The following is a 22,576-nucleotide window of genomic DNA, read 5'->3' as shown; positions in this document are numbered from 1 at the left end:
AATGAATCTCATTGTACATCTCCATCAGAGCTCTTGGGTCACCAGGTGCAATGTCAGTGAGCAGTAATATATATATATTACACATACGTGTGTGTGTGTGTGTGTGTGTGTGTGTGTGTGTGTGTGTGTGTGTGTATTTTCTTTTTCTGAGCAGTAGGTCTTGATAGTGGACTTAAAATATTCAATAAGCCACGTTGTCAGAAGATGTTCAGTCTTCTGTTCCATCTATAGAGCAAAAGCAGAGTGTATTTAGCATAGTCTTTAAGGATCCTAGGAGTTATAGAATGGTAAATGAGCATTGGCTTCAACTTAAAGTCACCAGCTGCATTAGCACCTAACAAGACATGCAACATGTCCTTTGAGGCTTTGAATTCAGACATTGGCTTCTCCTTTCTAGCTCTGAAAGCATTAAATGGCATCTTCTTCCCATATAAGGCTGTTTTGTCTACATTGAAAATCGGTTTTTAGTGTAGCCACCTTAGTTAATAATCTTAGGTAGATCTTCTGGACAGCTTGCTGCAGCTTCTACATCAGTACTTGCTGCTTCACTTTGCACTTTTATCTTATGGGGATGGCTTCCTTAATCCTCATAAACCAAACTCTGCTAGGTTCAAACTCTTCTTCTGAAGTTTGCTCACCTCTCTCAACCCTCCATAGAGCTGAAGAGTGTTAGGACTTTGTTCTGGATTAGGCTTTGGCTTAAGGGAATGTTGTGTCTGGTTTGCTTTTCTATCTAGACCACTAAAACTTTCTTCATATTAGCAATAAGGCTGTTTTGCTTTATTACTACTCATGTTCACCAGAGTAGCTCTTTTAACTTCCTTCAAGAACTTTTCCTTTGCATTCTGCTTGGCACAAGAGACCTAGCTTTTGGCCTGTCTCAGCTTTTGACATGCCTTCCTCAATAAGTTTAATCATTACTAGCCTTTGGTTTAAAGTGAGAGACAACTCTTCCTTTCACTTGAAAACTTAGAGACCATTGTAGGGTTATTAATTGGCCTAATTTCAATATTGTTGTGTTTCAGGAAAAGAAAGGCAGGGAAAGGCCAGTTGGTAGAGCAAATCAGTTTATGAATTAAGTTTGCTGACTTCTTTGGGCATGGTTCATGGAACCCCAAAACAATTACAATGAGTACCGCAAACATCACTGATCACAGTTCACTCTAACAAATATAATAGTAATGGAAAATCTTGAAATATTTCAAGAATTACCAAAATGTGACACAGAGACACAAAGTGAACAAATACTGTTGGGAAAGTTATGCCACTAGACTTGCTCAAAACAAGATTTCCACAAACCTTCAATTTATAAATATACAATATTTGCAAAGCACAATAAAGTGAAGCATGATAAAATGAGGTATGTCTGTACTCCTTAATCTTTAAAAAAAAAAAAGCATAAATTATTGAACAGATTTCAGGCTTCAGAATCAGAGAAACTGGGTTTGACTCTAAGGATGGCTAAGTATATGACTAACTTACCTAAACTCTCTGAACCTTGTTTTCCATGTTAGCAAATGGACATATTAATAATGTCATCATCTTATTTGTGAAGCTGAATCTCTACTAGACAGTCAAACATACCAGGTAGTCAAAGTAATTTATGCTAATTATTACTTTAAAAGAGATCATGGAAAACAAAATTGGGGCCTCTAAAAGGTTGACAAAGAGCAGTCGGTTCTTCCTTTTGAAATGAAATGATCTTAAACAAATTGGAAAAATCTTCACTTGTATCCATAAAGACATTGGTTGTAGTTTATAACTTCAAGAGGAAATGGCACTGTATGTGAAGTACCAGAGCATTTCATATTACCAACATTCTAACACCTTACCCTCTTTGGCTTGTTCATCAGATTCACCTAAGAGGGAACATTTTACAGCAGTTCAAAGTTCTAATTGAGAACCATGAGATAACTGAATTTCATGTAACTTCAGTTCTAACCAGTGCCAGTTCAAATTTAGGAAAGGGAAGAATAATGCCAACACATTCTATAAATGATCAACATTTGAAACAGATCAAATCAGAATCATTTACCCAGGGCTTGCTATAGGCAAGAAGCAAATAAGGTATATAATTATCTTCCTGTCAGGTGATGAAAAATATAGTGTGAAATATAATAGGCAGGGTAAATACAGATTTCATTACCTCTGAGGGTGTTCATTCTTCCTGAGCACATACTGGAAAAGTAAAGGATCAAGATAAAAAATGCCCAGTCTAGACCAGTAGTCCTTCCAATGTCTCTCTTTACCCTATCTTTGGCCATCTAATATTATGATCTGCATAAAGGGAAGACTGCAGCTACTCCAGTCCACCTTTTTGCTGTTGGTACCTAAAAGAAGTGGGAACTAGGGCAAAGGAGGATAAAGGTCTATGTGGTTTTCTTTTTTCCTTTTTCTGCCTGTTCTGTCATTTGATTGAAAAAGTGACTATTTGAAGACAAGTGGGTCCAAGAACACGGTATTCATATTTGCATGTTGAAAAATACATGTTGTGTTTTGTTTTGTTTCTGTTTATCCTGTTGTTGTTTTAATATGATGGTATATCATTAGGAAAGCTTAAGACATGTAAGAGCAACCTAGTCGTGTAAATATTAACATTACTGAATCAAAGCTGTTTTTTCAATCAAGCCTCTAGAATCTTTGAGGCAAGTGGAATCAAATTACACAAAGATCTTGAATGTTTTTTTAAAAGGTATTTTTGTATCGTTTTCTATCAACCAGAATAGTCTTTTTATGTAAACTTTTAAAAATTGTTTTTGTGAGATGAATTCAGCTATTCTGAAATGAGTGTTAAACCAAAGAAAACAGCAGCAATATCATATAATAGATAGAAACTCATGTAAATTAATTTCCTTATTGTTTTACCGTTTAAACAAGGTCATTCTTCAAGATGCAGTAACACACATCTAGCTACTAAAGTAATACTTGTTCAATGGAAAAGAAAATTAAAAAGATGTGATTTCACTACTTTATTTTTTAAAAAAATTCTTTTTGGCTACACCTGTGGCATATGCAAGTTCCAAGTTCCCAAGGCAAGAACTGAATCTGAGCCACTGCTGTGCCACATCCTTTAACCCACTATAGCAGGCTGGTGATCAAACCCACACCTCTGTGGCAACCCAAGCAGCTACAGTCAGATTCTTGTTTTTTTTTTGGCCTTTGTCTTTTTTTTGTTGTTGTTGCTATTTCTTGGGCCGCTCCTGCGGCATATGGAGGTTCCCAGGCTAGGGGTTGAATTGGAGCCGTAGCCACCGGCCCACGCCAGAGCCACAGCAACGCAGGATCCGAGCCGCGTCTGCAACCTACACCACAGCTCACGGCAACGCCGGATCGTTAACCCACTGAGCAAGGGCAGGGACCGAACCCGCAACCTCATGGTTCCTAGTCGGATTCGTCAACCACTGCGCCACGACGGGAACTCCTACAGTCAGATTCTTAATCCACAGTGCCACAGCGGGAACTCCCTTATTACCTTATTTAACTGTTGTTTAATCCAGATATTTTCCCCCATGCCTAAGTTTAATCATTAATTCAACAAACATATATTCAGTGCCTACTATAGCCAAGGCACTGTATTAGTCACTACGGGCACTTCTGTAAAGATTAAATATTTTTTTTTATCATTTTGGTGCTTTTTATTTAACAAAGGAGATAAAAGGTAAAATTTAGAAAAAATATTTTTAATTTATCCTCGGTGCTAGGTGAGGAAGTCTTGGAATGCACATTCGAGGATGTAATATTTGAACTTCTGATGAATGGAAGTTAATAATCAGAAAAGATTATTAATAGGTAAATAGCATGCTATTAACCTTGAGGACAGTAATAGGTAAATAGCACAGCATGGCATTATGAACTATGTATTATATTATGGTCTGCATTAAAATCTTCCCATATCAGTATTCTTTTACAGCATAGAGTTTGTTATTCTGCTGTATGAGTTTATCATAGGCAATTTATGCAACCTATCTCTTATTTCTTTATATTTTAGGTGCGGAATTAAGAAATAATGATGTACTTGTGTACAGAGCCTTAACTTATAAGATGACTTCTTTAGGATAAATTTAAATGAATAAGGAATAAGAATGGGCTTGTTTAATCAAAAAATATATATATGTAATAAAAAATCATATTGCCCAGTTCACTCCCAAAAAGATGTGCTAGTTTGTAACTCCCATCAAAATGGTATGAAAGAATCCATTTCTCTACTCTGTCAATAACCCTTGGTTTTATTCCTTCTAATTCGTGCCAATTGTATTGACAAAAACGAAAAAGCACTTTACTCCTTTTATTTGCATTTCCTTGCTTTTTAGTGAGTTTCAACATTGAAAAACATTTTGAACTAGGCAGTAACATTAACTGGTTAGTTTTCCAGACTTTGATATATATTAAACCAATGAACAGATGAAGTAGGGGTTATGATTTGCTATTTTTGGCTTTCTGTAGAAACATAGACTCTTCATGGAGTGGAGAACATGGATACACAAAAGTTAGATTTTTTGTTTGTTTGTTTGTTTTTTTGCCATTTCTTGGGCCGCTCCCGCGGCATATGGAGGTTCCCAGGCTAGGGGTCTAATTGGCGCTGTAGCCACCGGCCTATGCCAGAGCCACAGCAACACGGGATCCGAGCTGCGTCTGCAACCTACACCACAGCTCAAGGCAATGCCAGATCGTTAACCCACTGAGCAAGGCCAGGGATGGAACCCGCAACCTCATGGTTCTTAGTCGGATTCGTTAACCACTGCGCCACGATGGGAACTCCCTTTTTTTTTTTTTTTTTTTTTTTTTTGCACAAAAGTTAGATTTTTAATAGTTGAAAAGATTTTGAGAGGGTCTACAGATTACTAAACAATTATAAATTGCATCATCTTTAAAATTACAGAATGTGTTTATTTTTACCTCAATTCCATACCACCTGTAGATTTTAATAAAGAAATACTTTTAGGAATTCTATTTAAAAATAAAGATGGAGTTCTCATCGTGATGCAATGGAAATGAATCTGACTGGGAACCATGAGGTTGTGGGTTCGATCCCTGGCCTCACTCAGTGGGTTAGGGATCTGGTGTTGTCATGAGCTGTGGTGTGGGTCACAGATGCAGCTCAGATCCTAAGTTGCTGTGGCTGTGGTGTAGGCCAGCAGCTGTAGCTCCGATTTGACCTCTTATCCTGGAAACCTCCATATGCCATGGATGCAGCACTAAAAAGCAAAAAAAAAAAAAAAAAAAAAAAAAAAAAGATAAAAAAATTTAAAAAACGATAGTTTCTACTCTTTTCAAAAGTTGCTCCTGCAGTATCTGTGAATAATTTCTTCAAGTGATAATGCTTTTTTTTTTTTTTGCTTTTCTCTCTCCTAAGGAAAAACTGGTCTACTTCCTGGGTTGTTCTTTCTAGTCGAAAAATTGAATTTTACAAAGAATCCAAACAGCAGGCTCTGTCTAACATGGTGAGTAGTTCTCCATGTCTACTATTTTCATCTTTACAGAAATATTGTTGAATTAAAAGTTTGGTTTCAACAGAAATCACACTAAAGCCTCGAAGCCATCAACATCTGAAAGCAGATGGAGAAAATGACTCAATAAGCTTTTAATCATATGAAGGGAAAATAGAACTTAGTGTCTGTTTTATTAAGTGGTGCATTTGGAGAATAATCACAAAATGAGATGAATGGCGAGCAGCTATTTAGTAATGAGAAGGTAACACTTTAAATTAAGGTGCCATTTATAAATGCTTTATTCTTATTTATGAAATGATCACTAACTGCAGCTACTTGCTCAAATAATGTATTATAAAGTATGTTATAAAATGCATTAGTAATAAATGCTTAACAGATGAGACTATGGAAGGCTGTTTTAAAGAATATTATAAGACGTAAATCGTATTAAACCATGTATGTGCATCTTTAATACATGAATTTAAGTTGTTATCTAGCATGCTATAAAGTGCTTCACGCATTAATAAATAATAATAAACTGTTTAGAAATGGCACCTTAATATAGGGTGTTACCAGTGAGGAAACACTCTAAGTTAACAAAGTGATTTTTTATCTTAGTCTGTGATATTCACTATATCCAGCTAACCTTTCGAATAGTTCTGTGACTCCATCTAATAGAGCTAATACAATTTCTGTATCCTTTAGTTATTACAAAGTGAAATTTGTAGGGCTTCTTGATTGTACCTGGAGGAGGGCCTCACATATGCCCTCAGAGATTTGACAGTGATAGTAAGTAGGAGCAATTCTGAGCTAGTTACTGGGCCAACTCAAGCTCAAAACCTTGCTGCCTGAACACCAGAGCTGCCACATGATGTCGGAGACAGTGGGCAAGCAGCATATCTGACAGCCTCCTGATTAGGAAGGACTCCGGGCAGGAACCAACCTGCCATACCTCATCGGCCTGATGGGTGGCAGGGAAAGGGGTCTCCTGGCAGGAATTAACCACAATGAACTAATTTGTATTTGGCAGGTAATAAAACGATGGAAAGTTCTTTGCTTTCCAGCCACTAGTCTTGTTTGCTGTGTAATCCTCTTTAAATAGGAAATAGAAAATCATTTGCTAGGAAATGTTATTTTTTTAAAGAAGAAGATTTTTAGTAAGAACAAAACGTAGCATTTGGCTTGCTCCTGATAATTGCAATAGCCTTTATCCCCAAGTAGCTTGCTGATTTTGTAGTCTCTGTGCAGTCCAATCTGTAAACTAATTACGAATAAATTAAAAAATATATCTCAGTTCTTTGTATTTTTAATTTAAACTGCCTCAGACATTTGTTTTAGAGTTTTGTTTTGTTTTGTTTTCATTTTTTGGCTGCGGTAATGGTGAGATAATCTTTTTAAGAAAAATAAAGTACCCCTAAGGGCCAGGCACAAAACAACTCCCATCCACCCATGGGGTCCTTTGTCTTCCCTTTGAATGGGTTCTAAGGGGGAAGTCAGGAAGGGAGGAAAGTTGTTTGCCTTGCTGAGTTTGGCTGCTGTGAAGATGATCTTCCTCCTGCTGGGTGAGAAGAATTCTATTGGAGCAGAGTTTATGTGAATGTGCTGGGATAATGGGAGAGATTAGATTCCAAATTAAAGTGTTTGGTTTATTTTTATTATTTTAATCTCCTTGTATGATGAGATATAATTATCAGCTGCTTAATTTTCTACAGGTGAAAGAAACTCCCTCTTAGATTTTTGTAGGCAAATGTTGCAAGTCAGCTCATTAATTACATGCCTCCAGTTCAACATTCAGAATTGTTGAAAATTGACAATAGATTTTACTTTTAAAAGAAATTCATTAACATATTTTTGGCAGTTCCTACTTATTACTTCTGGCCCCATTTTCAATGCTCTTATGATTTCTCCTAGGCACTCATTGTCTTCAAAGCAAATTCAGGGCAGGAACTAACTGTGTGTTGTGGTAATGGGGAAAAGAATTACAGATTCCTGTTTGTACTGCATGAATTGTCTTGTTAGTCAACTTCTTGGATACATTTCTAACCAAGTATTGAAGGCCTGGTGGGATAGCCCACATTTACCAATTCCAGTCTCAGAGAAATGATACGATGATTGCCAGGCCTTGATTAAAGATACTGTGGTTTTATTTTGAAAGAGATTTATGCTCAAGTTTCTGCATTTCTTTTCTACCCCCCTTCCACATGTCCTAATATTATTGTTCATTGTACTTCTGGGAAAAAGTCTATCCTTTCTTCCAAGTGGTCAGTAGAAACTGCCTAAGTGAGTGCAAAATGTGGTTTAAAAGAGTAAATGACATTTTAATCTGTATAGGAATGATCTTTGAATGTTAATGCAGTGGTGAGCAAAGTAGTTAGGAGAAGGGCTTTGAAGTTCAACCACAGGGGCCTTTATTCTAGTTTTGCCATTTCAGCACTGACAAAGTTCTTCAACTTTGAGCTTCAGAATCCTCATCTGTAAAGTGGGAATATTGATATCTATCAAGATAATTAGTAAGAAATGAAATTAGTTAATAAAACAGACAAAAAAGAGAGTAGCCATAAAATAATTGTTTTATTAAAATATAAACATATTCTATAGTACATAATATAGAGTATAATATAGTTATATCATTATATAATATGAATGGATTCACACATGCATAGAACAAAAAGTGTGTTATTTCAAGGAACTCCAGTGTGTATAGTCTCCAAAAACAAGAACACTGTGTACCAGCTATAATGAGAAAAAAATAAAAAACATTATTAAAGAAAAAAAAATAAAGCTTAAAAAAAAAGACATCTGTATCCATAGGCAGCATAGAATGTTGTGTCTGAACACTGAATAATTCTGAAAATGAAGCCATTTCTTCATTTGGGGTTTAACCTGTGACTTCCTGCTTGTCCATATATATTTTTCTCTTCCCTTACTGCTTTCACATTCAATACAGCATGTCAACAAAATGCTGTGCCTGATCCCCTATTCCATGTTTGGTTATATTTCTTTCTCACTTAAATTCTTTCAGCTCAAAACCAAGTCACATTTGTATCAAAAACAGCCTCCCCCTGAAAAGAGACATGGAATCACTTCACTGGTGTGGGTAAACCAGAGTCATAGGCTCTTGGCCCTCAGTGACTTATTCAAGGAAAAGGAGGACTGACCTATTCTGTTTTTCTTTTTTAATAAGGAAGTTAAACAGTAAATTAACACCTACTACTGTCACTTTCTAACAGAAAAGACATTTTGTAATACACCAGTCCCAAATCTAGGTAGGATTAAACATCAGAGTGAAAGACGGAGAGGAAACTTTCTTCCTTCTATGTCCACATATATTGTCTCTGTTTTGTTCACTTCGCCTCAGTCCAGAGAAACTTTGGTGCAGACTGGCTGGCCCTCCTGTGAGAAAGCCATGAGGGATGTCCTGGCCAGGCACATTACCAGGGATGTCCTTAGACCCAGATTTTCTGGTAAAAAGAAAAGATAGTGTTCATTTTCTATATTCTGACTTGTAATGCACTTTAAAATTTTAAAATGTTGTCATAATACAGAAAACACTTTTTAGTAGAATGTATAAAACATATATGTATATTTTAACAGTTATTAATCAAACTCCTACATAACTACAACTCAGGTCAAGACGTAGACCCTGCAAACCTTTCAGAAGCCCCACCCCTGCCAGTTGTTCCTATGTCATCATAGCCTCTTCTATTGCCACAGAGTTAAGTTGTATTTTAGTCATTATTTTATCACCCTTCATTATTGTCCCACCTATAGGTTTAGCCTTTCTTAAAAATATAGTTTAAATATAACAAACTTATTTTTCATATATGGTTATATGTTGTAAAGTATAAAATATTATAAAATACAGTTTAAAATTTGCTTTAGACTTTATTAAATGGGAGTATGGTGAATATTCCTTTTGTTTCTTGCTTCTTTCTCTAAATATGTCTTGCTTTTTACTTTCTATCATTTTTTTTTAACCATTTCATTTTTTTTTTTTTTTTTTTTTCTGCTGGTTTGGGAGTGATACATTTTGTGTTCTGGTAGTGGCCTGCCTAGAATTACAGTTTATCAAAGACTAAAGCTATTCAAATCCCTTTACTGTCTTCCAAAATATTAGTTTAGAATATTTTTAATTCACTTATCCCCTTCCCAATGTGTATGCTATTTCTGTCTGGTATTTTCCCTATTTAACACCACTAGGCATTATTTATTTTCTTTTATGAATCAATGTTGCCCAATATTTGCCATATCCCTTGTTATTTATTTCTTCCTGTATCTTAGATATTCCTTCTAGGATTATTTTTCAGTTGGTCTGAAGTATATTCTGAGAATTTCCTGTAGTAAGAGTATTGTAACAGTCTGTCTCAGCATCTGTGCATTTTACAATGTCTCTATTTCCCCCTTAGCTTGGAAATATATATTCTCTCTGGATATAGAATTCTAAACTGGCAGTTATTATCTTTCAGCACATCAAAAATATTATTCCTCTGTTTTCTGTCATCCATTTTTGTGATCATGAATTACCTATTAATCTAACTGCTGTTCTTTGGCTGCTCATAATATTTTTCTCTTTACCTTTGTTTTTCCATGATTTCACCGTGATGCATCCTGATGTCTTTCTTTTTATTTTCCTTGTTGGTATGCTTGAGCCTCTTAAAATTGTTTTTAACTGTCATTAATGCATTTAAGAAAATTCCCAGCTATTACCTTTCCAAACGTTGTTTCTTTTACATTTTCTCTCTTATTTTCACTAAGGCTATAGTTAAATCTGTGTTGTTTTCTTATTCTATCCTGCACATTTTACATTCTTCTCTTTATCTGTCTTTTTGAACTATATTCCAAATAACTTTTCTTGATTTATCTTCTAATTCTTTAATTCAGTCTCCCCTTGTGATAAATATTTTTTTATTTCAACTGTTGTAATTTTCATTTGTTATAGTTTTTTTTTTTTCCTGCAGATCTTTTAAAAACTTTCATTTTGTGAAAATTAGAAGGGATAGTTGTTTTATATCCTGAACCTTATGATTCTAACATCTGAAGTCTACCTCAATCTGTTTTTGATGGTTCTCATTCATGTTGCTTTGTTTCCTTGTATATTTGCTTATCTTTGATTATATGCTAATCATTGTTATTGAAATATGGGGGATTCTCTGAGGCCTGGGATAAATGTATTCTACCCCAGAGTGAGGCATTTTTCTTAATAGATCTAGGGCATTGCCAATTTAGATCTATCTGTTAACAATTTAAAATTCTCAAGTTAATGTATATAGAATAGGAAGGCTACGGCTGTATTATACCTTCTCAGGGACAGAATTATCCCTTCACTTCTTTTTTTTTTTTTTTTTTTTTTTTTTTTCCTTCTCTTACATTGCTCATCTACAAAAGCAATCTTCTTTATAATCCCTTGGGTTTGAAGAAAAGGAACAAGTTTAATATTGGTTCTCAACTATCCTTTTATAAAATCTCAAACAGCATCTTTTCCATTATTCTGTGAAATCAGTTGACCAAAGTTCAAATATATAGTATAAACAAATGCCCTCAGTCAAGGCACAGTTATGTTGATTTGATAGTTTTCTTTTTTCTCTGGGTTCAGATTCTCACCTCCAAAAAATGTTTACCTTGAAAGTCCCCACTGTCTTTCCAGCCTTTCAATTCTTTTAGGGTAATTTTAAAAAGAAATATTTAATCCAGCAATTTTCATTGTTTTTAGTGGGAGAGTTGATCCAAATAGCATAGTTTCTCATTACAAGATACCTCTCTTTCATTTAAATATGCATTTGGTTAATCAAGTTTGTGCTATTTATATAAGACTTGGTGGAAAAAGACTTCATAAGAATATGTATTGAAATTCTACAATGAACAGCTTGCTCGTTAGGGCTACATATAAGGCATAGAGATATAATCAAGATATAGTCTTTGCTTTATAGTATCTCTGCCAAAAAATAGGGTGAGATGAAATAAGAAACATAGAAGAATTTTTTTTTTTTTCTGGAGACTTAAAGGGGAGAGAGAGCTCACATCTGTGAAAGATTTGAATTAGGCCTTGAAGGATGGTTATAATTTCAATATGTGGAGATTTGTGGGCAGGAAAAATTCCAGTGGAGTAAAAAAAAAAATATGAACAATAGCATGAAATTTAGAATGGGCAAGGTATATGTCCTAAAAAGAGAAATTAATTTTTAATTCAGTTGAAAGGTAGGATAAAAGAAAAGGATTGAGCAGAATGCCATGGGCTAAGAATCACTACTAGGGGCACATCTTAAATAAGGTGTGTCAGTGTTCTCCAGGCATCTTCACCCTAGAGTAATTTCTCATGGTTCTTCTTTGAACAAATACATACTGAACAGCAGTATGACCCTGGTGTTACTTATCTTAAAAGGACCAGCCTACCAGGGAGAAAAGGCAAGAGAGGAAGCAGATTCTTCTAGCTTCAGTTCATTTAGTCCAAGAGCAAAACCTGGAGTTCCCGTCATGGTTCAGTGGTTAATGAATCCGACTAGGAACCATGAGGTTGCGGGTTCTGTCCCTGGCCTTGCTCAGTGGGTTAAGGATCTGGTGTTGCCGCGACTTGTGGTGTAGGTGGCAGATGTGGCTCGGATCTGGTGTTACAGTGGCCCTAGCGTAGGCCGGCAGCAACAGCTCCAATTAGACCCCTAGCCTGGGAACCTCCATATGCCATGGGTGTGGCCCTAAAAAGACAAAAAAAAAAAAAAGACACACAAAAAAAAGGGCAAAACCTTTTGCCTCAAAAGCACCTACAGTACTATTTGCTTTGTCTGATGCCAGAGAAGTCCTAAAGAATGAGAGTTTTCAGTTTGATTTATCCTCTAAGGCCTTGACTCTAACCCCTTGCATTTTTCAGGTACACTTACTTATTTTGGTATCAGCGAAGTGTTTCAATTGCCTCTAGCAATTCAGTTGCAGCTTTCCTCCTTCATCCCTGCTGTGCTTTGTGATCTTAGAGCATCTGGTTGATATGAAGTAGATCCTTGACTCCAGCTATGGGATCTGGCAAATATGCATTACTGGTTAAAAAAAAAAAAAAAAAGTGATGGATGGCCTCATGGGGAAGAAGCTGTGTAATTTAGAGAACTGATTCATTTCTTTATTTTATGAACCATTAACAACTCCTTACAGGTGTCAGTGTTGTTAAACCCTAGAGATATCCAGATGAATAATGGATGATTTCTGTTCACAATGGGCTATAGTTTCATAGGGAAAACAGAATCATACGTAGGTTTATCATAATAGAATGTGTCAAACATGATAAAGAAATATAAGAAAACATGCTGGGGAACCTAGGTCTAGTAACAAGTAGTCCTTTCCTGGGGAAACTCTTGTTCCAAGTAATAGTCTGCATATGTATCTCTCCATTTGTTCTTTCTGCCAATATCACAGAGAGTCCTCCATGTTTAAACCATTACGCTAGGTATTATGAAGATACAAAAATGAATCAAATTCAGATCTTTCACTTCAGCATCTAGAAACAAATAGAAACTATGTCCATAAATCAAGTCATTAAAGTGAAAAAATGGACATTGTGGTAGTTACTCCAAAATGGCATGAGCAGAGGCTTGGGTTAGTTTTATCGTACCTAAGAGGAGAGAGAGATTGCTTTCAGCTGGAAAGGATTCTAAATATGTCCATAGAGGAAGTGTCATTTAAGGAAGTTTTTGAAGGCTGAATAAGATTTTGATGCAGAAATGAGCCAGGGAGGTGGGGGTATACTTTAAGTAGAAATAAGCGAGTAAGCTATGATAAAATATGGGAAGTGAATTCTTTAATTTGTTTATTTTCCAGATATTATTGACCTCTTGCCTTACTCTACACACTACTGCGTGCTGGTTATTGCTCATAAATGCTTCTGGTGGTTCCCTGAGGGCTAGGGTGAAGTTGCCCCAGTCCAAACTATTTTGTGTTTCTTTTGTAAGTTGCCCAGATGTACTGCCAGTGAGGGATTGCTGGCAAAATAAGTTGAGGAACAGCATTATGTAACAGCAAGCACCGTAACTTAGAAAGTCAGTGTAGAATCTACTCTCAAAAGACCTTGACGATATTGTGAGAAGAGATGATTTCATTCTGTAGGCACCATCGAGCCCTTTATAGTTAATACTAAATACCATCAAATTAAGAGAGATTCAGAATTTCACAGACAGGTTTGAGGAATTAAGATTATATTTTTTTTCTACAGTTTAAAAAAAGAAGATAAGCCTTGTGGAATTATCTGAAAGACCTATTCTAAAATTCTATGGAAATAGATGAGAGCAATAAGGCCTGCTGTTATCCAATAGCAAAATGGCTAAGTCTGTTGTCATTATGGCCCAGTGCATTTAATAAATCACAGGGCAACTTCTCACTCAGAAAATATGTTAACACTGTCATATGACTATGACCTTTTAGCAGGATGGTCATTTCTGAAGAAGTCCTAGGGCAAAGAAAATAAACAGGGTAATGCATCTAAGGAGAACTAAAAATATGCCATGCCCAAAACATGGTTGTATCAACCCACCAGTGAGCCTAGCAGCAAAGTTGGTAGTGTTTTCACCTGACTCCAGCATATATGTTCAGTGTAGAACCCTCCTGAAATAAATACACCAGTCTGTTTCTGGTGAGGAAGTTTCTCATCTCCACATCCCCAAAATTAGACCAGATGAACTTTATTCTCATCAATAAAATGTTTCTTTTATATTTATTACATGCTGCCCAGAAAACTTAATGTCACTTTTGACATAAATTCAAAAGTATTACAATGTTTTAGAGACTATTTCTCCCCTAAAATAGAATGGTTCTGAAGCCAGTATGTTCCGTATGGAGTGTACATGTTTGATTGTGTATGTAACTGAACATTTTTTTTGTGCTATTTTTATATTTTTTCACTTTACATTGTACTAATATTTATAATCAGAGGCAAATACTGGCAAATTTTACTCTATTGACAGATAAATTTTCCAAGGCATTTAATAAACTATTAACTTTTTAAAACCACTCATTCAGCCATAACCTTGAAAGCAAAAAAGAGTAATATAAAAGGCTTCATTAAAATAATTTGTTTACTTTTTTTAATATTGTTTACTTCCAGTACAAATAATGAACACAAGCATTAATTAAATAATGCAATACATCTAATGTTCATTCACTGTAGCATGACTTTAATAACAAAATGGACTATTTATGGGAGTAAAATGATGTGATTTAGCAAAAAGATGAAAATAGTTTCAATCAGAAAGCTATTCATGAATTATTGAGTACTCTGTGCAAAATGAATATGGAATGATTTTATCTTTGTAAAGTGAGTGTAAAGCCCTTATTCGGATTCTTGCTCAAAGAAATCATAAAAAATGGAGGGGAAAACAATAGATCTACCAACCTTAGCCTAATGAAGGCATTTTAAATATCTGTTTAATATTTTAATTCTTATAATGATAGTGCTCTGGCAAAGTCAGCATAGTTATAATGGGGGCAGGTTATTAGTTCAGCCATAGATTGCACTATCATATGGCCTCACCATAGATTTAAAATGTTTTAAAAAAACAGTCCAAAATCTGGAGGATGATGGGTGGAGATGGAAAGAAAGGAAAAAACAAAAACGAATTCTAGTGTTTTATTAACACAAACTTTGTACAGAAAAAAGTGAAATCAAGTGATCAATGTTACTGTAAATGAACTGATGTTATCTGGTTGTAATTTTCTCAAGATTTGGCCATTAACCACAATAAATTCGGTATCTTACATAAGTTTTAATAACTACGAAAATCTATGAAATTGATAGGATGCTTTATAAATGGATAATAGCTTACTGTCCAATAAAACTCACCTTAGGCTCTTTTAGAAAACTATTTTAATTATGAAGTTTGACTCTGTGGTTTATCATTTTGGTCAATGTAATACATCTGATTTAAAGCTTGCATTTCCCTAAGATAAAAAAGACTTTTACTCCACAGTGCACTTTTGAATTTACTGAATATGTGTGTTTATTCTTCCTTTACAAGTCACTACTGAATTGAAACGTTCTGAGGAGCAGTATCATATTAAGTAGAAATAGGGGCTTCTCAGTCAGACACCTTGGTTAGGAATCCCAGGTCCACAAGTTATTTGTTGCTACAATTCTTTGATAGCTCAACTGTAGTATGGGGTTAATAAGATTACTTGCTATTGTGAAATTATTTGAGAAAATTGATGTAACATGCCTGGCATATATCAAAGGTAATAAATGTTAATAATGTATTTATTACTACTACTACCACTACCACCACCACTACTACTACTATTACTATATGAAGCCATAGAGTAGAGTGGTTAGGAGAACCAGGCTTTGGAGTCAGAATTCAATTCAGTTGCCCAAATTGCCACTTAATGACAGTATACTTGAAAATCCTTGTCTTAGTTTTCTTAACAATAATATAAAGGTTTTTTTCAGGTACAGGAACATTACCTGTTGTTCAAATACAATGCAAAATTTCTTCAGAACCTCATTTCTTACTCATACCTTGGTCCCAAACAGACATTTCTGGTCAGCTTTCTGCTATATTTGCTTCTCCTATCTTCCGGTTCTGTCATTCCTCTGGTGGTCAATGATGGAAAGGTTAAGAGCACAGGAAAGTCTGTATGTTCTTTAAACTCTGTGAGCCCAGACGCTTTCATATTTTTCTGGCTCACATTCCAGTGATGAGAATGAGTAATGTGGGCACAGGTTGATGAGAAGAGGGTTAGAAAAAATGGAGCCTTTGGAGCTGCTTTCCAGTGACAGCTCTAGACTCCTGAAGCAGAAGCATTGCACACATTTTTGTGGAGAGCTAACCGTCCTTACCACAGGAGAGTAACATCGATTGTCTCAGCCCTGATTTCATAGAAAACAGAGTCCAAATTAAGCACTTATGCTTTATTTGAGAGGCATGAGTCCAGGACACAGAGTGAAGTAAAAAGGAAATGAGGCAGGAGATAATGGGAAATAGTAAAGAGCATATATTATCATTTAGGCTGCTACTCTACAGTGAACCTCGAAGAGTCACAGAGGACCACTGTGCAGGTGTACTACTTGACTGGGAAATAAGCTGCAAATAAACTGTCTGGAGAAAGCATAAAGCAATCTGTAGGAGGAAGAGATGGAGATAGGAGGAGGAATTTTTTTTTTTTTTGGCTTTTTGCCTCTGCTAGGGCCACACCCATAGCGTATGGAGGTTCCCAGGCTAGGGGTCCAGTCAGAGCTGTAGCCGCCGGCCTACGCCAGAGCCACAGCAACGCGGGATCAGAGCTGCATCTGTCACCTATACCACAGCTCACAGCAATGCCAGATCCTTAACCCACTGAGCAAGGCCAGGGATCGAACCCAAAACCTCATGGTTCCTAGTCAGATTCGTTAACCACTGAGCCATGACAGGAACTCCAGGAGGAGGAATTTATCAGCCATATTTCTTCTCACTTCTTGTTCCCTTTTGGTTAAAATTGATCACCCAGAGTCTTTACTTCCTGTATCATGTGGAGGTTGTCATACTCTTGGATGGCTACTCAGAAAGTCAGATCCTATACTTTATAAAGTGTTATTTCATCCAAATCTGGAAGTGGTAGGGATCTAAAAGCTTATCTGCACTTTGACAACCAGGAGGGCCTTGCATTCCAGGAAGGTGTCTGGTCATCCACAGGAAGTGGGACCGCGTGAGCCCAAGCAGGTGTGGTCATCTACAGTGACAGTTGCTTTGGACTGAGTAGATGAGGGTCTAAGGAAGGAATCTGAGGGGGTGTCTGAGGCATCAAAAATGTGCCCAAGCTACCCATCTTGCAAAATTAAATACTTCTTATGTAATAGAAACTTAAGACAGTATCAACACATAACAAAAATGACTAAATAACAGCTACTATATTTATTTATTTATAATTTTATTGTAGTTGATTTACAATGTGTTAATCACATTTCTGCTGTACAGTAGAGTCACTCAATTATACATATATATATATATATATATATATATATATATTCTTTTTCAGATTCTTTTCCATTTTAGGTTATTTTAAGATATCGAATATAGTTCCCTGTGTTATAAAGTAGGACCTTGTTGTTTATCCATCCTATGTATACTAGTTTGCATCTGCTAATTCCAAACTCCCAATCCTCCCTCAGCTCCGAGGGCCACCCCCAGAACTGCTGTTTTTATTCTAGCAAGGTTTTGGTTCAGGAATAAATGCAATAACTTCTTGAAAGGAAGAGAATACTTTCTCCTCAACAAACAAGTAAACAAACAAAATAAACAAACACCATAACATTCTAGTGCTCAAAATCACTAACAAAGCTTTGCTTTTCTGAAAATCTGGTTTGGTTTGGTCTTGTAGTGAGAAATTTCACTGTGGAAACAGTTTCAGTTATTATTAACACCATTTATATTCATATACATAAAACTCACATCTTACAATCAAAGTGTCCTCTTCTATGTTGACAGCAGCCATACTTTAGACATTAATAAGATCAGGTATCTATTCAGCACTCTTTCCTAAATCATTTTGCCCAAATGAGAATTTATAAGTGAGTTTTAGCCTCCTTTATGACTGATTTTCCAGAATCAAAACCAGTTATGTGATCAAACTTAATTCCTCTAAATAGATTTTGTGTTTCATGTTTCAAACTGATAAGGACAATCAGAGTCTATATTCTGGAATAGCAATTAATCCAAAATAAAAAATGGTAGGTAATAATCTGTCTCATAAAATCTGAACCTTGTCTTTTTTTCAACCACATCTAGTAATAAGGCTATGAGAATGAGTGGCCCAATGATTTGTTGCCTACACACATGCCCAATCTTCATCACAGAAAATGCCGTCAAGCAAAAGATCATCTGGCCTTTGATATTTTCTTAATATACATTAAAAGCCCCCAAATATCCCATAAAGAAAAATGGGAAACTTAATCCCAAAGGTTTAATCTAAAGCAGAGAAAAATATATTACGGAGGGAATACTCTGTCAGCTATTATTAGGAAATGGTAAAGATGGACTAAGAGAATAATAAAAATCAGAAGTGGACAAGACCTAAGATCAATTTTTAATGACTTCACATTTCTCCAACAAAGAGGCTTTTATGTTTTATTGTCCAGAAGCAGTAACTTTTAAATAATTCTATTTAAATATTTTAAAATCAGTCATTTATATTTTAAATTTATCCAGAAGAAATATATGTACAATCCTAGATTCATATTTAGTCAGTTTTTAAAAGTATATTTTTATAATGATGTACAATATGATACATTGGCATCATGTACTTCATAAGCAATCTTTTTCTGTGTTTTATAACTGCAGAATCAGAAATATGTTTTCTATTAAAGGAGTCTTTAATTTCAGACTTCTTGAATAAAATCTTGATTGTCTTCCAAATAAATTCTACAACTTTTCTGAACAACTTATTCCAATATTTAACACTTCAACACATAATTTTTCCTTCTAATAAAGCCTAGTCCCTAACGTTGTTCTTTAAGCCTAGGTCTTTCTGCTTTAACATTGTAAAAATGAACTATTGATTAGGATCATTTTTATATAGTTCTTCATCTACTTACCTTTGTTTTTTTTTGTTTTTTTCTCAAGGCTAGTATTTTTATTTGCTTGACTTTTACCCAAATCACTTTAGCTTTTTCTGGCATACTTCTAAATTCACCCTCGACCTCTATTTTTCCTTCAACTTTGCATAATATTAGTTCCTATTAAATGTCAGTATAAAGGGGAATATTGTGATTTTATGTACTGTATAGTTCTCATTTTGTAAACTGCCATTCTGAGATATTTTATTTATTAATTTATTGGAATAAATCTGGAAATTTTCCATTGAGATTATTCATCCAGTGCATAAATTCATTCAACAGTTAACGAATTTCTGTTGGGTGCTTATTATGAACCACTTTGGTAGATTTTAAGGAAATAAAACAGTAAGGATATACCCTGCTTGTTTTCTGATTGTAAAGCTTGGGGAAAGAGACACACCAAAAAGTGGTTACAATGTATGAATTGTAAAAAACAAGTTGTGGAAAATCAAATTGTAAAAAAAAATGTGTGTTGCAGAGTAGGAGATATGGTGAGGAGTGAGTGACTATGCCTAAAGAGGTGAAGAGCCTCATGGAAATGATTTTGGAGTTACATCATAAAATGAGCAGGATAGGGACAGATGGAAGGTGAAAAGAGAGTGGACTGAAGAGAGAAATAAATATGTCCCAGATGAAAAGGGTGCATGCATACTAATATCTCCAGTGTATAGAGTATGAAAAAGCGTGGTGCATTCAGAAAACTGCCATGAATGCAGCATTGCTGGTGTACAGAAAAATGGAAGGATTAGTGGAACAGAAAAGGTGGTTGGCAGTGATGGAAAGAGGCCTATATACCCTACTAACGGATTTGTACATTATCCTGTAGACAATACATTTTATGGAAGAAATATAGTAAGATTTCTATATTAGAAAAAAATCAAAATATGGAAAATAAATTGAATTTATTTTTTCTTTTTATGGCCACACCTGCATCATATGGAAGTTCCTAGGCTAGGGGTCAAATCGGAATTGTAGCTGCAGGGCTGTGCCTCGGCCACAGCAACACCAGATCTGAGCTTCATCTGTGACCTATGCTGCAGCTTGTGGCAACACCAGATCCTTAACCCAATGAACAAGGCCAGGGATAGAACCTGCATCTTTATGGAGACAATATCAGGTTCTTAAGCCACTGAGCCACAATAGGAGCTCCCTTGAAATGGCTTTTATTGAGCTCAGAGGAAAAAGTGAAGAGAAGAATTCAAATGAGAGAAAATAAGAACTCAAATGAGATCGTGATCATGGAATGAAGAAGATGGATCTCGTTCTAAAATTTGGCCTTGAACCTTTTGGTTGTGGGTATCAAGGAAAAAGGGAGAATTAAGAAAATGAAGGAAGTGAAGGGACAAAGGAATGATTAACCAAGACAAGCAATTAAAAAAAAGAAGGCAAGTCTGAGAAGCAGACAGTGATTTTACTGAGGTGTCTGTGCTACATCCTAATGGTAGTTGGTTAGAAAATAGAGCTCTGCACATAAGAGAAACTCAGGGCTAGAATAGCCACTGCAGAGTCAATACACGTAAGTAATGGATCATATCATATGGAAACCAAAACCCATAGGAAACATGTAAACTATGACAAATAATGAAGGCCTAGAAAAGTAAATCAGGAATTACTATCATTTAAGAAGGATTATGAGGAAGGGAGTTCAGTTAAAAAAAAAAAAAAAAAAAAAAAAAAAAACAGAGAAGGAAAAGTATCAAAGGTGAAAGAAAAATTTGGAGAGAAAATATCTCCGTAGTTGAGGGGTAGAAAGTTTTAAGGAGAAGGACCAGCAGAATCTAACAGTACAGAATTCACTTAGAATGTTGATGGACAAGAAAATAATAGACTATTTCTGTTAACCTTAATGGTTAAGAGGGTTTTGTAGTCAAGAAAAGGAAAAAAAGACTGCAATGGGTTGAAAAGACAGTGGAACATGAACAAACAGAAAATGTGACTGAAGGAAACTGAAGAATCCTGGCAATAATGGAAAGGAAAAAGGTGAGATTGAGAAAAAAAATGAAGTTGTGGGGTTGATGCTTGCTTCTATTTTTTTTTTTTAATAGAAGTGACTTGAGTGTGATTATAGGGTAAAGGACATAATCTATTTGAGAGACAATAAGGAATAAGATTGGATAAATGAGTAACTAGAGAGGAAAGACTTTGAGCCAAAGAAGGAGCATCTCTTCTTCTGAGGGGAAAGAGGACATGACTTGGGAGTTGTTTGTTAACTATATGGTGCCAACAAGCCATGTGATTTTGATGTTCATAGATGCCATTGTCAGGCCAGACACAGTAGTTCTAAGACAGGGGTACCAGAGTCACAGACCCTGGTCCAGAATTCTGGGAGCCAGAAGCAAAATGGGAAATAGAAAGTGTTAATTCTTATTTGTGGACCTAGTAGGAGGAAAGGATAAGTATTGACATACTTGGAACTTGGAGTTGGATAAAAATGAATTTATATCTCAGCTGAAGCCCTTATTAAATGTGTTGAACTTGTGTAAGGCACTTAACCACACCCTGATTGAGTTTCTTCACATATCCATTGAAGACAATGATAGTAACTTCACAAGATTGTTGTAAGAAATACATGGGAAATTGATACAAAGCTTTCAGAAGGCAAGAAATACATAAATTTATATTAAAGTTTACTTTTGTTCATTTTGACTACACAGACTATTGATGCAAGTGGGAAGAATGGTGAGTGTTCTACCACAAGGGTTCTTTGATCTCTATGAATTAGGAGTAAGCCATTTGGTGGGCTGCCTTGAAAAAGATAAACCTTTGGGAGACAGATACCATGAGGGAGAATAGAAACTGACTAGGAACATATTAAAAGTTTGCAAAGTATTCATGACATTGGTCTTGACAGTTATTTCATGGATATGTTAGGTGTCCTAATCATACTATAGTAATAATAATATTACTGTAGTAATAATAATATTAATAAATAATAATAATAGTAATAAAAGTCTTGCTGAGTACAGTCAAAAGCCCAACTGAAGTAGGTGGCTATTATTTGTAAAGTTACTACACTGAATAGTCAAGTTAGTTATCTAGAATTAATATAAGGAAGATTGTATAAGAAAAAGTAGATGAGTGGGTAGATTGTTGAAGGAAAGAGAGAGACTGAAGTTACTGCTAAATCAGGGGAACAGGTCTGGAAATGAAAGGGATTGAGAGACTGGGAGAACACACAAAGATCTGCAGATTCCAATAACCTCAAAGCCAAACATAACAAAGTGTGGGCGAGGAGGACTCAGAAAGTGGAATTTGTTAGGTGAAAAGGAGAATGTAAATTGCTAATGTGGAGAGGAGGTGAAGCAGAGTGATAATGAAGAATGTAAGAGATGGGTCACAGTCACTAGAATGAGTACTAGGATGTGACTGAAAGTGATGGACAGAGTTTGGATTGAGATAAACCTAAGCCAGGTGCCAAAGCCATGGGATTTAGCATATGATGCTGATGAGAACAGTTAGAGGTTGGCAGAGCTAGAGGGTAAGAAGACTGGCAAGGCTTAGATTGCTTTTAGCCCATAGGTCTCTTTTAGCTCTCTCAATAGAGACTCTAGATAATTATACAGAGTCTGAAGCTAGTATGGGATTCTTA

At 35.6% G+C, this 22,576-nt stretch overlaps 1 protein-coding gene across 6 annotated transcripts in view; it reads left to right on the top strand.

Moving 5' to 3' along the window:
- The window catches only part of ARHGAP15 (Rho GTPase activating protein 15), a 619,196-nt gene that overhangs the window by 94,992 nt on the left and 501,628 nt on the right, over window positions 1–22,576 (top strand). For all 6 annotated transcript variants that reach the window (XM_021076338.1, XM_021076339.1, XM_021076335.1 and 3 more), the window contains one exon: window positions 5,354–5,441. In XM_021076338.1, coding sequence (XP_020931997.1) covers window positions 5,354–5,441 — 88 coding nt within the window. The remainder of the gene's footprint in view (window positions 1–5,353; window positions 5,442–22,576) is intronic.

Source organism: Sus scrofa, chromosome 15 (genome assembly GCF_000003025.6).
Source record: "Sus scrofa isolate TJ Tabasco breed Duroc chromosome 15, Sscrofa11.1, whole genome shotgun sequence".
Taxonomy (NCBI): domain Eukaryota; kingdom Metazoa; phylum Chordata; class Mammalia; order Artiodactyla; family Suidae; genus Sus; species Sus scrofa.
Note: the sequence above shows the minus strand (reverse complement) of the source record. Positions and strands in the feature narration are given on the sequence as shown.